General features: G+C 41.4%; 1 protein-coding gene across 1 annotated transcript in view; it reads left to right on the top strand.

Annotated features, from left to right (window-relative positions):
• LOC143286410 (uncharacterized) overlaps positions 1 to 16049 on the top strand; it is a 33478-nt gene that overhangs the window by 754 nt on the left and 16675 nt on the right. Inside the window, exons 2-11 of the mRNA XM_076593970.1 lie at positions 2181 to 2281; positions 2810 to 2887; positions 3684 to 3771; positions 5853 to 5903; positions 7113 to 7148; positions 8271 to 8329; positions 9285 to 9337; positions 12316 to 12443; positions 14142 to 14243; positions 15917 to 15996. Of these exons, the coding sequence (XP_076450085.1) occupies positions 2199 to 2281; positions 2810 to 2887; positions 3684 to 3771; positions 5853 to 5903; positions 7113 to 7148; positions 8271 to 8329; positions 9285 to 9337; positions 12316 to 12443; positions 14142 to 14243; positions 15917 to 15996 (758 nt within the window). The 5' untranslated portion in view covers positions 2181 to 2198. The remainder of the gene's footprint in view (positions 1 to 2180; positions 2282 to 2809; positions 2888 to 3683; positions 3772 to 5852; positions 5904 to 7112; positions 7149 to 8270; positions 8330 to 9284; positions 9338 to 12315; positions 12444 to 14141; positions 14244 to 15916; positions 15997 to 16049) is intronic.

The following is a 16049-nucleotide window of genomic DNA, read 5'->3' as shown; positions in this document are numbered from 1 at the left end:
TAACAGAGTAACATATGTGCAGACCTGCTAGTGCCTGAACCCCCTTCGTGTGTATAAGCACGCAGAAGATCAAATACGCACGTTAAAGATCCTGTAACCCATGTCAGTGATCGGTGGGTTATGGAGACACGAAAATACCCAGCATGCATGAACCACGACAGAGTCATCGGCAAGTCGATGGTCGTGTAACGGAAAGAAGAAGAGTAACAAATGTTTGGAATAATTTGTCACAAGACATTGTTTCCGCAGGAACAGTGAATACATTTAAAAATTATCTTGATATTCATTTAAAAAATTTTAAATACAAAACTCATTTACATATTTATTGATTTTTCAAGCATTGTGCACTCAATGTTGAAAAATGCACCAGACATGTGGGGACTCTCTTTTTCTTCCCCACTTCAAGTGGGCAAAAGGCCTCATCAGGCCTGCATACCTTGATATTGATATGATATGATGATATGACTGCCAGAGGAGAGGATTTAAGACATATGATATTAGTTACCTGCAGTGAATTAAGTGGGCTCCAGTTCTCTGGATGCATTCCATCATGTCAGTGTCCTGTCTAAGTAATATAAGGCCTTGAACTGACCCATACTGGAATTAACAGCCAGTCCTGCATGGGGCCTTTCTCAAACAACAGCATAGAACTTCAAAAACCATTGATGTGTCAATTGGTGCTATTGTTGGTGAGTGATCATTTGATCAAAGCAAATAGTCAGAACAGCTTATGTTGTGTCTGACATTTATAATGTGTTTGACATGTTTACTTTTAATGCTGCTGATGGGATTTAATGTTAATTCTGAAAATGAGGCTGATCAATGCTAATATAAATGGAGGATTGCTTTTTTGTTGTTGTTGTTGTTGTTGTTTTTTGTTGTTGTTTTTTTGCTTTCATCCAAAACACAACCATCAGGAATATATAAGCATGCTGCAAGATATGGATCCAGCAGGATTACCAGTAGTCTGCACTCTTTATGCTGCGGACAAGATGTTGGCAGATTTTTAGTAGTACTATTCAGTTAGACTAAAGTTGTCATATGCTGTACCATTATATCTCTCTTTTGAGAATGAGAGAACACTTATAACTAATTCAAGTTATTCAAACTTTTATTAATGTTTTCCTTTAAATCTGTATGTATTTCCGCTTCATTTTCACTCTTTTGTTTGTACTGGTAGCTAAAAAAAACAACCCACACAACAACAAAAAAACAAGAACAAACAAAAAGCAAAAGCAACAACAAAAACCTCTGGGAAGAAGCTGAAGGCCGGTGATAATTAGTAAAATATACCTATGATAGGCTGCTGAATATATATGGTATTTGGTAGAGTAAATGACATCGTGGATGTGCTGTTTTAACACTTTCAGCCCGTTAAGGTCTTCTGAAGTCCTGCATGTGCAGCGCTCCTAGCCTGGCATGTTTTGGCCTGGCTGCATCAATGGGAAAGGGTGCTTCACTTCAGGCACAAATTTACAGCAGCCGCTCAACCAATAGCTACCGAACTTCACATGGTGACTGAAATGTAATTTTGACACAAATTGCTGAAGTCTCAAGACAAAGGATGCAATAATATACTTGTAACTTTAAATTAAAAACAGAAATAGTAAAATGTCAGCTTCTGTTGATGTTGAAGGTTGTGGGCTATCTTCTTTATTGAAATATCCACCACTTTGTCTACACTGGTTGCAAATTTCATCTTCACTTTCCCAATAATTATCGATAGAATTCTCAGACAAATTGTCATGTCACTGGGTTGAATTCGATGCAAGAGTCCATCGTAATTTCATTGTGCTCTAAACTGCGCAGTAAGCCTTTGATGTTTTACAATATTGATGCAGAAAACCGGATAAAAAACACACTAAACGTTCGATTTTTGGAGCAAAACTTTGTGTGCCAGTGAGGAAGGAAGTTAAGTTAGAGTTACTTCCCTTACCTAGCAGTTTAATGCATAATAATGAGCTGATGAACTGGTTTAAATAAACGGGTTTCTTCGCCCGCCTGTCAGGCAGAGAACAGCAGTCAGCGGCGCTGGAGGGCACAGGATTGAATGAGTGAAGGGAAGAAACTAAAAAGGGTAAAATTCAGTTGAAAAGAAAAGAAAAAAGAATATCTGTTAACTTTCAAAGAACTCTGATGGCTTCCTCAGTTCTTGTTTGTGTTTGTCAACTTGTTTATAGGAAGATTGCCACTAAAGAATGGACCAGTTTAAAACAGTGCAACGCCTCGGACTTGGGGCCTGTGGAGCTGTGTATCTTGTTCAACATCATAATACCAAAAGGTACTGGACTGGTTGATTTATCTATTCACTAATCATGTAATCTTTCAACTTTTTGTTCTGGATCCATCACATCTTTTTTTTTTTTTTTTACAGAAAATTGTATGCCTTTTTTCAGTTTCATTCACTGAAATAGCTAGACATTGTGAACATATCCGTGACGTAATGTATTTCATTTCTGATTCATATTTGATGATACCATTGCATTTGAATACTCCTATGAAGTGTATAATTTGATGAGGCAGACTATACTAACTCATTGGATCTGTACTGGTTAATAAGATCCAACAATTTGTTTTACTTCTTTGAGCTGCATAATATATCTTGTAAATGATGTCTGTAAGTTAGACTGTGAAATTTTTTTTTGACAAAAAAAGAGGGAGACAATCCTGGTATTCAGTGAAAAGATTTTTTTCTAACTTGCTCCCATGAACCGATTATTTTCTTTTCTGATATTGTGGATTTGCCTATAACTCAAACTGTGAAGTGAATACAGTAAATATAAAGATTTCTGACATGTTTTTCCCATAGGCTGTTTGCCTTGAAGAAAATCGAAATTGATGACAGACGAAAGACAAGAACTCTGCAGGCTGTTCTGAAAGAGGCAAGGTGAGCCATATGTCGTTTTAGTACTTTTACCCATGCACGAATGCACATACACACTCTCCCTCCCTCCCTTCCCACCCTCTCTCTCTCTCTCTCTCTCTCTCTCTCTCTCACACACAAACCACACACAGAGCTGTATATTTTTGCACTGTTATGTTGATTGGTATGCTTTTTTCTTTATTACCATTGGTTTTTCTTCTTTACAAACATTTTTATTAGATAAACTCTAGATTTCATGAATGACTCAAATTCAGTATGAAACGGGAATTGTTCTTAAACATTAAATTAAAAAAAAATTTCTATTGTTTCAGTGATTCAGTGAATAAGAAAACACATCATGCCAACAGCAACTCCTATTCTGACTTTGTGGGTCTTGCGTACCAACACTTCCTAAAGGACTGACAAACAGTGTCGACACCAAAAGTCCACTGTTTTACTTACTCCCACTTTTCAAACTCCGCCTTATGTGCACCTGCCATTTCTGATGCCATGTTTCATGAGGGCAGCCTTAGGTTGGTGAGCATCCTTCCAAAAAAAGCTGTGGACCTGTAACACACAGATAACTGCACAGGGGAGCACTACTGAATTGACTTTGTCATGAGAATGGATCCGAGAGACCCACATAGTAGAAACAAGAGGTTAGATAAACCAAGTATCTTGAAGGTTTAGAATTGATTCTCAAGGCTGTTTGCTTTAAACCTAAGTGTTGTGTGTTTACAGTATTTTTTCAAGATTAAGACTGAAGCAGTGAAAGTCCAAACTGTTGCGTGGAAAGCTGATTGGTGTATATTATTTGCAGTATCTTGTCAGGACTGAAGCATCCCCACATTGTGGCCTTCCATGACAGCTTTGTGCATGACGACCAACAGCATGTGTGCATCATACAGGTCAGTCCATGACAGCTTTGTGCATGACGACCAACAGCATGTGTGCATCATACAGGTCAGTCCATGACAGCTTTGTGTATGACGACCAACAGCATGTGTGCATCATACAGGTCAGTCCATGACAGCTTTGTGCATGACGACCAACAGCATGTGTGCATCATACAGGTCAGTCCATGACAGCTTTGTGCATGACGACCAACAGCATGTGTGCATCATACAGGTCAGTCCATGACAGCTTTGTGCATGACGACCAACAGCATGTGTGCATCATACAGGTCAGTCCATGACAGCTTTGTGCATGACGACCAACAGCATGTGTGCATCATACAGGTCAGTCCGTGGTGCTGTGTGTGTGCATGTCATAAACAAGGAGTGGATAACTGCTAATCACCTTTGTCAGCTACTGCTATATAATTCTTTACAAATATCAGTTGAAGTGATGACCTGAATGTATCTTTTATATATATATATATATATATATATATATATCATTATATCAAGGGGTGGGGGGAGCAGGGGGGACTTACCTACAAGTCTTTCTTGTATTCCACAACATATAGTATGCATTTTCTTTTCTTTTTCTTCCTTTGTGTTCTGTTAGCTGCATCCTTCATATTCACCCACATGTACGACAGAGCTGTTACATACATGATCGTTTTTACCAACTATGTTGGCAGCCATGCCGGGGTGTGCATGCTGAGTATGTTCTTGTTTCCATAAACCCACTGAACACTTACATGGATTACAGGATCTTCAAAGTGCATATTTGATCTTCTGATTGCATATCTGTACTTATGAAGAGGGTTCAGGCACTAGCAGGTCTGTTTACATGGATATATTGGAAACAGTCTAAGAAAAAGTATTGAGATAATGTTAATCCTGTACCCAACAGGCGTAGCAACCAAGATTCAAACCCAGGACCTGCAAATTGAAAATCCAGTGCTTTAGCCATTCACTTGTAGGTCCTGTCAGTGCATGTTATGCAGCATATGAAAATGTGTGTGTGTGTGTGTGTGTGTGTGTAGTGCATTTGATAAATTTTGCAACAGTTACTCTTGTGATAGCAGTTATAATAGTGCCAGTAGTGGTTTTGTTGTTGGATTACATATTTGTTTTGATTGTAAGTATTGACTGACATCGGTGATGACTTGTGAAGTGTTGTTAGTGCTTTCCATGTTATTTTCCAGTGGTCCTTCAGTGCTTTCCATGTTGTTTTCCAGGATTATTGTGATGGTCCCTCAGTGCTTTCCATGTTATTTTCCAGGATTATTGTGATGGTCCCTCACGTTCACTTGCATGTACATGAGTGGGCTTTTACGTGCATGACCGTTTTTACCCCACCATGTAGGCAGCCATACTCCGCTTTCGGGGGTGTGCATGCTGGGTATGTTCTTGTTTCCATAACCCACCGAACGCTGACATGGATTACAGGATCTTTAACGTGCGTATTAGATCTTCTGCATGCGTTTACACACGAAGGGGGTTCAGGCATTAAGCAGGTCTGCACATATGTTGACCTGGGAGATCGTAAAAATCTCCACCCTTTACCCACCAGGCGCTGTCACCGTGATTCGAACCCGGGACCCTCAGACTGAAAGTCCAACGCTTTAACCACTCGGCTATTTCCATGCTGTTTTCCAGGATAATTGTGATGGTCCCTCAGTGCTTTCCATGTTATTTTCCAGGATAATTGTGATGGTCCCTCAGTGCTTTCCATGTTATTTTCCAGGATTATTGTGATGGTCCCTCAGTGCTGTCCATGCTATTTTCCAGGATTATTGTGATGGTCCCTCAGTGCTGTCCATGTTATTTTCCAGGATTATTGTGATGGTCCCTCAGTGCTGTCCATGCTTTTTTCCAGGATTATTGTTATGGTCCCTCAGTGCTTTCCATGCTTTTTTCCAGGATTATTGTGATGGTCCCTCAGTGCTTTCCATGTTGTTTTCCAGGATTATTGTGATGGTCCCTCAGTGCTTTCCATGTTGTTTTCCAGGATTATTGTGATGGTCCCTCAGTGCTTTCCATGTTGTTTTCCAGGATTATTGTGATGGTCCCTCAGTGCTTTCCATGCTTTTTTCCAGGATTATTGTGATGGAGGGACTCTGGCAGACAAAATACAGGAAGCTGCAAATGTAAGTCCTTTTCCTTGATGTCTTTGCTGGCTGATACCTCTCTCTCTCTGTCTCTCCCTCGCTGTCTGTCTGTGTCGCTCTCTGTCTCTGTCTGTCTGTCTCTCTCTCTCTCTCTCTCTCTCTCTCTCTCTCTCTCTCTCTCTCTCGCATATAATTTTTGACTGTAGCTTGATGAAGCCTTATGTACAGGAAAGTTGTGTCTTCACAAGTGACTGAGAACGTTGATGTTTTTGACTTTTAGCATTCATTATCAGTTGTTTCGCTTGTCAGTTTAACGACTTCTCTTTTACAAAGTCCTTTAAGCAATTTCCTGTAATTGTATTTAGATTTTTTTTTTTCAAATTTCACCCAATGCCCACCCTCATTTGCATGCTTTCCCTCAACTCTCCAGACATTTGCATCCCCCACCCCTTCTAAATGATAATACTCATATGTATGCATTTAACAAAATGTCTTCAGTCACTGATATGTATGATGGGACATTAAACAGAATTCCTCCTCTCTGATTATGTATCCTTTAATTTTGCTTGTGGCTGCCTTCTTTAATTCATTTCAGTTCCGAACTGAATTGCCTTCTTTCTTTGAAGCAAGCTGTTATCCATTTAACTTTGTTTTCTTTTTTCTCATTAGGAGAGATCAAGTGATTTTTTGCACACAAAATACAAATGGAAAACAGTAACGAAGGAAGTCATTGATTTTTATCATGTTGTTTTGGTGGGTATGGGTGCTGAGTGATGGACACTACTAAGTGTTTGTGACCAGTGTGTTATTTGGGTTTTGGTTGGAGCAGAGGTACCGGTTAGCATGTCTTATGGTGACAGGTACTCTGGAGTTTTAAGATGACAAAATACATGTCAGAGATCATTCCATTAATTTTTGTAGAGAATCTAAAGCAAACCATAAGGAGGCCCCCCACACCCCTGTTCCCCCCCCCCACCCCCCCACACACACACACACACACACACAGACTCAAGCAGGCCCCCCTCACCCCACATACACACACACACACACACACACACACACACAGAGACTCAAGCAGGCCCCCCTCACCCCTGTCCCCCCACACACACACACACACACACACATACACACACACACACAGAGGGAGAGAGACTCGAGCAATGTATTTGGAAAGACAGTCGAGTTGTATGCTTTGAAACCATCATGCTTCAGTCAGAACCATGACTGTGTGTGCGGTTGTTCTTGCAGAAAAAATCGCCACTGCCGGAGGAACAAATTATGCAGGTAAAGTACAGGACTTTGGACTCCCCTGCCCCTTTCCTCTGGGTATTTATGAATGCTTTTGATGGTAAAGCTGCACATTTACTATGGCAGCAGGGATTTCCTTTTTTTGGTATTTCCTTTTTTTGAGCATTTACCGTAAAGTTCGGTCTATTGAGCGCACTGGTATATAAGACGCACCCACTAAATTTTGGAAAAAAATTGAACTTTATACATACATAAGCCGCACTGGTTTATAAGCCGCACTTATTTCCGGTACCGGAACACATACTGATATTACAGAAAAGCTGTTGATACTGTAGGTTATGAAATAAACACAAAGGGAACAACACAAAGAAAAGCAAGCGAAAATACTGCTAGTGCCACAAAAAAAAAAAAAAATAAAATAAAAACAACGAAAATAAGATCCATAATTTAGGGATAGTCACATTTATTCAACGTCATCCTGCTCACTGAATCCACTAAAATCTTTGTCTTCAGTGTCCGAGTTGAAGAGAACCAGCAGAGCTTCCCCCGCCATCTTGTCACTAACTTCAGCCTCGCTTTTTACTTCATGAACATGAAGGTGGAGGTCGCTGCTGGTTCGTCGCTTGCACTGTCGTCTGCTAGGTCGATTGCCTTCAATTTGAAGGCTGCATCATAGGCATAACGTCGTGTTTTCGGCATGATGAGGGTGTACGCTTGAGAAGAGTAGAACTGAATGCTGATCTGAAGGCTTTACTGTGTGCGGATTTGATTTATAAATCCTGAAGCTCATCCAAAACTTCATGGACAGAAATCATGGTTTTGGTGAGTTGAAGGGCAGCTAAGTATAGACGAGAATGTGACACTCCCGGGATCGTTAAAATCCGCAGATAAGCCGCGTCATTGTATAAGCCGCAGAGGTTGAAGCTGGGGTAAAAAGTCGCAGCTTATAGACCAAACTTTACGGTATGTAAATTTGTGTTGTGGATTGTTCTTGTTGGTTTGAATGTTCCTTTTCCTGAACTGTTAATCGGATTTCTTTCCTGTTCGCAAATGGTAGTTTAATCCAGAGTCTGTGCGCGTGGTTGAATGCGTGCTCTGTGAAAAGAAGTCTGTGATTTCGCTTCACCAGGTGTTGTTTGTCCTGTGTTCTGTCTGCAGTGGTTTATACAGATTCTGATGGCAGTGCAGTACATCCACTCCAAGAAAGTTTTACACAGGTATCCCTTTTCACTTACTTTTTGTATTGGATTTGGATTTCATGTGGTAGTGATTTTCGATTTATGTTCGTATCTTGTTATGTACTTCCCCACCCGCCCCCCCCCAATATTCCTTGTGACCCCGGTACACTTTGTAATAAAGACATATTCTATTCTCTTCTATTCCATTCTATTCTTGTAACAGAGATAGAGAGAGAGACCTGCTCCGTATGTGTGTGTGTGTGTGTGTCTGCCTCTTGGTACATATGTGGCTGGAGTGGGAGAAAAGAGAGAGAGAGATTTTTTTAATTAACCTTTTTGTAGGGGGTGGGTGGGGATGGAGGATTGATAGGGGGATGGGAGGGGGTGGAGGGGGGGTGAAGGATGTGTGTGTGTGTGTGTGTGTGTGTGTGTGTGTTCTGCTTATCTGTTTCAGGTGTTGTTATTTTTTGTGTTGTTTGGGGTTTTTTTTTTGTTTATTGGAATGTATATGTACTTTTCTTTAAAATGTTAACATGTTCATGAAAAATAAAAGTTTGAGACAAGTGTTGTACAACAGAGTTATCAACCAGTAAGGATATGACTTCATTTTATGTATGTATCAATACTGTAAGAAACGTTCAAGGGAAATGGCACACATTATCGACAACAACATAATTATGATGCATAACAAGTGGTATAACTTTCTTGATTCCCAGTGCAGTAGAAAACCGTAGACTTTGTTAAAACATTGTGCACAAGAAGTGAACATTCTCTGTAGCATGTTAGCAACAAACAAAACAAAGACATTACTTGCCAACATTATTCATCCAGTGGGTTTTTTGTTTGTGTGTGTGTGTGTGTGTGTGTTTTATTTTGTTGTTTTTTGTTGGTTTTTGTCACCCAGTCCTTTGTCTTTCTATATATTTTTCACACAAAGTTTTGGATCTGTACCACGGCTGTCCTGACAGTGCTGTTGTTGGCTTTGGTGTTGCAGGGATTTGAAAACGGAGAATGTCTTTCTGACCAAGAACAGTGTGGTCAAGATAGGTAAGCATGAAAGCAGCTAAGATAAAGTGCTCTGGAGACCAGTTTTGTATGTTAACTGTGGGGAAATAGAGTGCTGTGTGTGTGTGTGTGTGTGTGTGTGTGTGTGTGTGTGTGCTTTTTACAATATTTGGAAGTGAATGACGGGCGCAATAGCCGAGTGGTTAAAGCGTTGGACTGTCAATCTGAGGGTCCCGGGTTCGAGTCACGGTGATGGCGCCTGGTGGGTAAAGGGTGGAGATTTTTACAATCTCCCAGGTCAACATATGTGCAGACCTGCTAGTGCCTGAACCCCCTTCGTGTGTATATGCAAGCAGAAGATCAAATACGCACGTTAAAGATCCTGTAATCCATGTCAGCGTTCGGTGGGTTATGGAAACAAGAACATACCCAGCATGCACACCCCCGAAAACGGAGTATGGCTGCCTACATGGCGGGGTAAAAACGGTCATACACGTAAAAGCCCACTCGTGTGCATATGAGTGAACATGGGAGTTGCAGCCCACGAACGCAGAAGAAGAAGAAGAAGAAGGAAGTGAATGTGTGTGCACGTTTATGGGTCACACCAGTTTGCGTGTTGGTGATGTGACATCTCATTATATCGACTTCAGGATGGTGGAGCTTAATTTCTTTTGTTTATTCATTTGTTTACTAATTTTTTTAGTTGTATTTTATTACTCTTTTGTCACAACAGATTTCTCTGTGATACAGTGATGCAAAATATGAACAAAACGGCAAACGCTTTTTTTTCTTTAAACTGTATTTTGATGATAGCGGCTGTGCGTATGATGGGGGGGGTTGTCCATTGAAGACGAGCAGGGATGGTGTGCCTGAAAAGTCTGTATGCAATGAAACAGCCATCACTCGCTTTGGAAGCAGTCAGACACCGTTTCTCCATTGTCCTGCATTGTATTGTAATTTATTATCTTACTTTTTTTTTTTTTTTTTTTTTTTTGCTTGCTGCCCCATCATCTGCACCATTTCAGTGGGTTATCTTACTCTTTGTTGCAACAGATTTCTCTGTTTGAAATTCAGGCTGCTGTCCACAGGGAGAGTGTATCGCTACAACGAAGCACCACCTATTATTTTTTCTTCTTTTTTTTCTCTCTGCAAGTTTGTTTGTTTTTCCTATCGAAATAGATTTTTCTCTAGAATTTTGCCAGGGACAATGCGCTAAGTGCATGCTATCTACAGGACGTTGGTTTATCACCTCATCCAAATGACTAGCGTCCAGACCACCACAAAAGGTGTAGTGGAAGGGGAGAAAATACTGCCGATTGTGGGATTCGATCCCATGTACTCCAGTTTCCTCGCTTTCTAGATGGATGTGTTACCACTAGGCCGCCTGTCCACTGGAGAACATTGAGACGCCCTGAGCACTGCATGGAGTTACTGTTGCCTTGCTCCTCTTTTGGTCAGACTTCCAAGACGGGTGCAAGAGCCGAATGGTTAAAGCGCTGGACTTTCAATCTGAGGGTCCTGGGTTCGAATCTTGGTGCACCTGGTGGGTAAAGGGGTGGAGATTTTTCCGATCTCCCAGGTCAACATATGTGCAGACCTGCTAGTGCCTGAACCCCCTTCGTGTGTATGCGCACGCAGAAGATCAAACACGCACGTTAAAGATCCTGTAATCCATGTCTGCGTTCGGTGGGTTATGGAAACAAGAATATACCCAGCATGCACACCCCCGAAAACGGAGTGTGGCTGCCTACATGGCGGGGTAAATATAAAGAAAAAAAGAAAACGGTCATACACGTAAAATGTTACATGTCTGAGTGTGTATGTGTGTGCGTCTGAAATCTGATTAAATGACACAGGAAACGAATAATGAGCGCCCAGTGGCAGCCGTCAGTCGGCTCTACCCAGGTAGGCAGCCTGTGGTGCAAATGTCCCCGTGTATGTAAAGCGCTTAGAGCTTGGTCTCTGACCAAGGATAGGCGCTATATAAGTATCCACATCAATCAATCAATCAACCAAGTGAGGCCACAGAGCATGTTTCACTGTCACCCCTTGCTTTTTCAGCCAGCCGGACAGAGTCCCCAGAGAGAGGAGACGGCTGGGGATGGTGGCATTCACACACTGCTCTGGAGTTTGCAGGACATGTTTATTGCTGTCACACTGTCCTGGAGGTTGTTTTATGTTTATTGCTGTCTGAAAACATTGCCCTGGAGCCAGTTGCATTGCTCGGACGGAAGAGCCTAGTGTGGTCGTAACCCGCTACTAACTGTGTGTAGTGTGGAACTGACCAATGGCGTAGTTCAGTCAACGTAGGCATTTAGTCACGCGTAACTGTGAAAAAGTCAGAACCAAGCAATGCAACTGGCAGCTGAAGAATCAGCCAACCTTGTACAACTAACTGCACACACAGGAAATGAAAATTGCAAATAAAAACACACGAGTGTATATATATATATATATATATATATATATATATATATATATATATATATATATATATATATATATATAACACAATTAAATGTGTGCATAGGATGCGAACATAACCGACAGCAGCTGACAACTGCATGCGCAGGAGATGGAAATAACGGTCCTGGATGATTGAAGTGTGTTTGACGGGCGCAATAGCCGAGTGGTTAAACCGTTGGACTGTCAGTCTGAGGGTCCCGGGTTCGAATCACGGTGACAGCGCCTGGTGGGTAAAGGGTGGAGATTTTTACGATCTCCTAGGTCAACATATGTGCAGACCTGCTCGTGCCTAAACCCCCTTCGTGTGTATATGCAAGCAGAAGATCGAATACGCACATTAAAGATCCTGTAATCCATGTCAGCGTTCGGTGGGTTATGGAAACAAGAACATACCCAGCATGCACACCCCTGAAAACGGAGTATGGCTGCCTACATGGCGGGGTAAAAATGGTCATACACGTAAAAGCCCACTCGTGTGCATACGAGTGAACGCAGAAGAAGAAGAAGAAGAAGTGTGTTTGCCACAACTGAAATGACTTGTTGTGCAATGGCAGGTGATTTTGGAATTTCCAAGATTCTGGACAGCACGATTGACGTGGCGAAAACAGTGGTGGGTACCCCGTCCTACCTGAGCCCGGAGCTGTGTCAGGACATTCCCTACAACTCCAAGTCAGACATCTGGGTGAGTGCAGCTCCTGACGTGTTAGCAAAAGTAATGTTTATGATGGTGTCCACAGCAACAAGGATACGCAGTTTCTTTCGTGCAAACAAGAGTAATATAACGATGTAATTAGCATTAGCAAAGATGATAATAAATTGGGTCTGTGTGCGTGTGTGTGTGTGTGTGTGTTTTAAGAGTACAGTCTTCAGGTTCATTAAATCAGTGCACCTTCCCTGACCTCATGTCTCTCCACTTTTGACAGCCACCCCATCCTCCCTGTCTCTTTCTCAATCTGTCTCTCTCTGTCTCTTTCTCCCTCCCTCTGTCTGTCTTTGTGATGAACACACACACACACACACACACACACACACACACACACACACACACACACACAGAGGTAAACACATGTAAATGTATGAACACATGCACACACATGTATTCCCTGTCTTCATCCTCCCCCTCTCTCTCTCTCTCTCTCTCTCTCTGTCTCTCTCTCTTCTTCACCTTCTCTCATATTCCTGACTAGCGTGTAATGTTTATGGTCAGTCATCTGCTGCTGTTGATTTTTTTTTTTTTTTTTTTTTGCTAATGAGTTTATCTAATGCAGTTGTAGTGTTGCTTATATGGATCGTTCTGCACATGCTGACACCTTGCAACAGAATCTGTCCTGCGCCTACAGGCACTGGTCTCGTGTGGAATGTTGGGACCATTCCTGTCCCATGAAACAGGAAGAAAGCTGTGTAAGACTCGGCACAATAGTCGAGTGGTTGAAGCGTTGGACTTTCAATCTGAGGGTCCTGGGTTCAAATCACGGTAACGGCACCTGGTGGGTGAAGGGTGGAGATTTTCCCAACCTTCCAGGTCAACAAAAATGCTGACCTGCTGGTGCTGGAACCCACTTCGTGTGTATACGCATGCAGAAGATCAAATATGCACGTTTAAGATCTGTAATCCATGTCAGCATTTGGTGGGTTATGGAAACAAGAACATACCCAGCATGCTCACCCCCGAAAACGGAGTATGGCAGCCTACATGGCGGGGTGAATGAACAAAACACTGATATACGTAAAATGATATATGTCTGTCTGAGTGTGTCTGTGTGCGTGCCTGAAATCTGATCGAATTGACACAGGAAACGAATGATGAGCACCCAACGGCAGCCATCAGTCGGCTCTGCCCAGGTAGGCACCTTTTTATGCAAATGACCCCCCCGAGTTTGTAAAGTGCTTTAGAGCTTGGTCTCCGACCGAGGATAGGTGCTGTATAAGTATCTATATCATTCATTCATTCGGGCGCAATAGTCGAATGGTTAAAGCATTGGACTTTCAATCTGAGAGTTCCGGGTTCGAATCTCGGTGACGGCACCTGGTGGGTAAAGGGTGGAGATTTTTCTGATCTCCCAGGTCAACATATGTGCAGATCTGCTAGTGCCTGAACCCCCTTCGTGTGTATACGCAAGCAAAATATCAAATACGCACGTTAAAGATCCTGTAATCCATGTCAGCGTTCGGTGGGTTATGGAAACAAGTACATACCCAGCATGCACACCCCCGAAAGCGGAGTATGGCTGCCTACATGGCGGGGTAAAAACAGTCGTAAACGTAAAAGCCCACTCGTGTATATACGAGTGATCGTGGGAGTTGCAGCCCACGAACAAAGAAGAAGAAGAAGAAGATTCATTCATATGTATTCTCCAACTTTCCCCTTTCTACTGCACAGGCGCTGGGCTGTCTGCTGTATGAGATGTGTGCGCTGCGGCCTCCCTTTGATGGCAACAGCCTCATCAGTCTCTTCTTCAAGATTGTCAAAGCAGAGTTTGAGGTGGGCTGTCCTAGTCACCTCAGCTGAAAGCTGGTGATGCTGTGTGTGTATTGTGTGTATTGTGTGTGTGTATTGTGTGTGTGTTGTGTGTGTGTGACTGTGTATGTGTGTCTTGACATGTTAATGTGTTTATGTATGTGTGTGTGTGTGTGTATTGTGTGTGTGTGTTGTGTGTGCGTGTATGTGACTGTGTATGTATGTTTTGATATGTTATTGTGTTTGTTTGTGGGTGTGTGTGTGTGTGTGTGACAGTGTATGTGTGTCTTATATGTGAATATGTTTGTGTGTGTGTGAATATGGTGGTATTTTCAGTGTGTGTGTGTGTGAGAGAGAGAGAGAGTGCGCATATGTGAGAAAGAGAGAATGTGTGTGTGTGTGTCTGAGTTTGTGCACATGCGTATGAGTTTGTACACGTATTTTTTTGAATTACACATCTTATTAGCAGTTTTTAAAAAAAACATATTTTCAGCACTTAAAATGATACTCATGATTTTTCTTTGTTGTTGTTGTTTTCTAAGAGATGTGTCCTAAGACTGCTCTTCTTCGTCTTACTCACACAGGTTCTTTCTTTCAGCATTATTTTACCTGCATACAGGCCTGTGGGTATGTGTGCAAACACAGCACATATGCGCACATGCACACACTTTTTTTTTTTCATTTTCCATTCAGTTTAAAAAAAAGATTTATCTCATTCTCTGAACACAATGTACAACAAGGAAATGTGGATTAATTAGAATACAGACAGACAATACACGAGTAAAACCTGAATATTAGTTATTGTTATGCTTTCTAATTTTTTTTTTTATTATTAATTTTTTTAATATATATATATATATATATATATATATATATATATATATATATATATATATATATATATATATATATATATATATAAACTGCAACAAACTAACAAATAACAAACAAACAAAAGAACCCCTTTTATTTCTCAGTGTCATGAAAATGTGTTTGTAAACTTTGGTTGAATCAATATACTTTTCATTATGATCATAATGAAAAGTACGTTGATTCAGCCAAAAAAAAAACCCCTTTTTTCCCAGACAGGCACCCAACATCATATCACAATTTTGGGGGGTTTTTTGGGGTTTTTTTTTAGTAGTATTACTATTTTTTGTCACAACAGATTTCTCTGTGTGAAATTCAGGCTGCTGTCCACAGGGAGAGCGTTTCGCTACACTGACAGCACCACCCTTTTTATATATATATATATATATATATATATATTTTTTTTTTTTTTTTTTTTTTTTTTTTTAATTCTGCATCAATTTTATTGGTTTTCCTATCAAAGTGGGTTTTTCTACAGAATTTTGCCAGGGACAACTCTTCTGTTGCCGCCGTGGGTTCTTTTTACGTGCGCTAAAGTTTGTATTGTTCAGGAAAGAATTAACTCTTTCCATACGAACGGCGAAAGAGACGACGTTAACAGCGTTTCACCCCAGTTACCATCGTCAGAATATTGCAAGCGGAAGGCTCTTGTACTGAAGACGTGAATGTTGACAAAGAATACCACAATTGTGACGACGGAAGCTAAAGGTTGGGTCATTCAGACACCCACTGGACATCCGAGGGGTCTGTGTAGAGAAGAGAGGACTGGCCGTACCAAGTGAGTTAAAACTTTTAAAGAAGATGACTCTTGCTTGTCTTTCTGTCAGCCTGTGCCTGCCCACTACTCTGCTGGCGTCCAGGAGATCATCAACACTGTTCTGGTCAAGGCCCCGGAGGACCGACCCAGGTGAGGGGGCTGGGGGTTGGAGGCGAATGTGGTTGTGTCTGTGTTCATTAGTT

The sequence above is a fragment of the Babylonia areolata genome, chromosome 10 (assembly GCF_041734735.1).
Source record: "Babylonia areolata isolate BAREFJ2019XMU chromosome 10, ASM4173473v1, whole genome shotgun sequence".
In the NCBI taxonomy this organism is placed as follows: Eukaryota; Metazoa; Mollusca; class Gastropoda; order Neogastropoda; family Buccinidae; genus Babylonia; species Babylonia areolata.
This window is presented reverse-complemented; position numbering and strand designations above follow the sequence as displayed.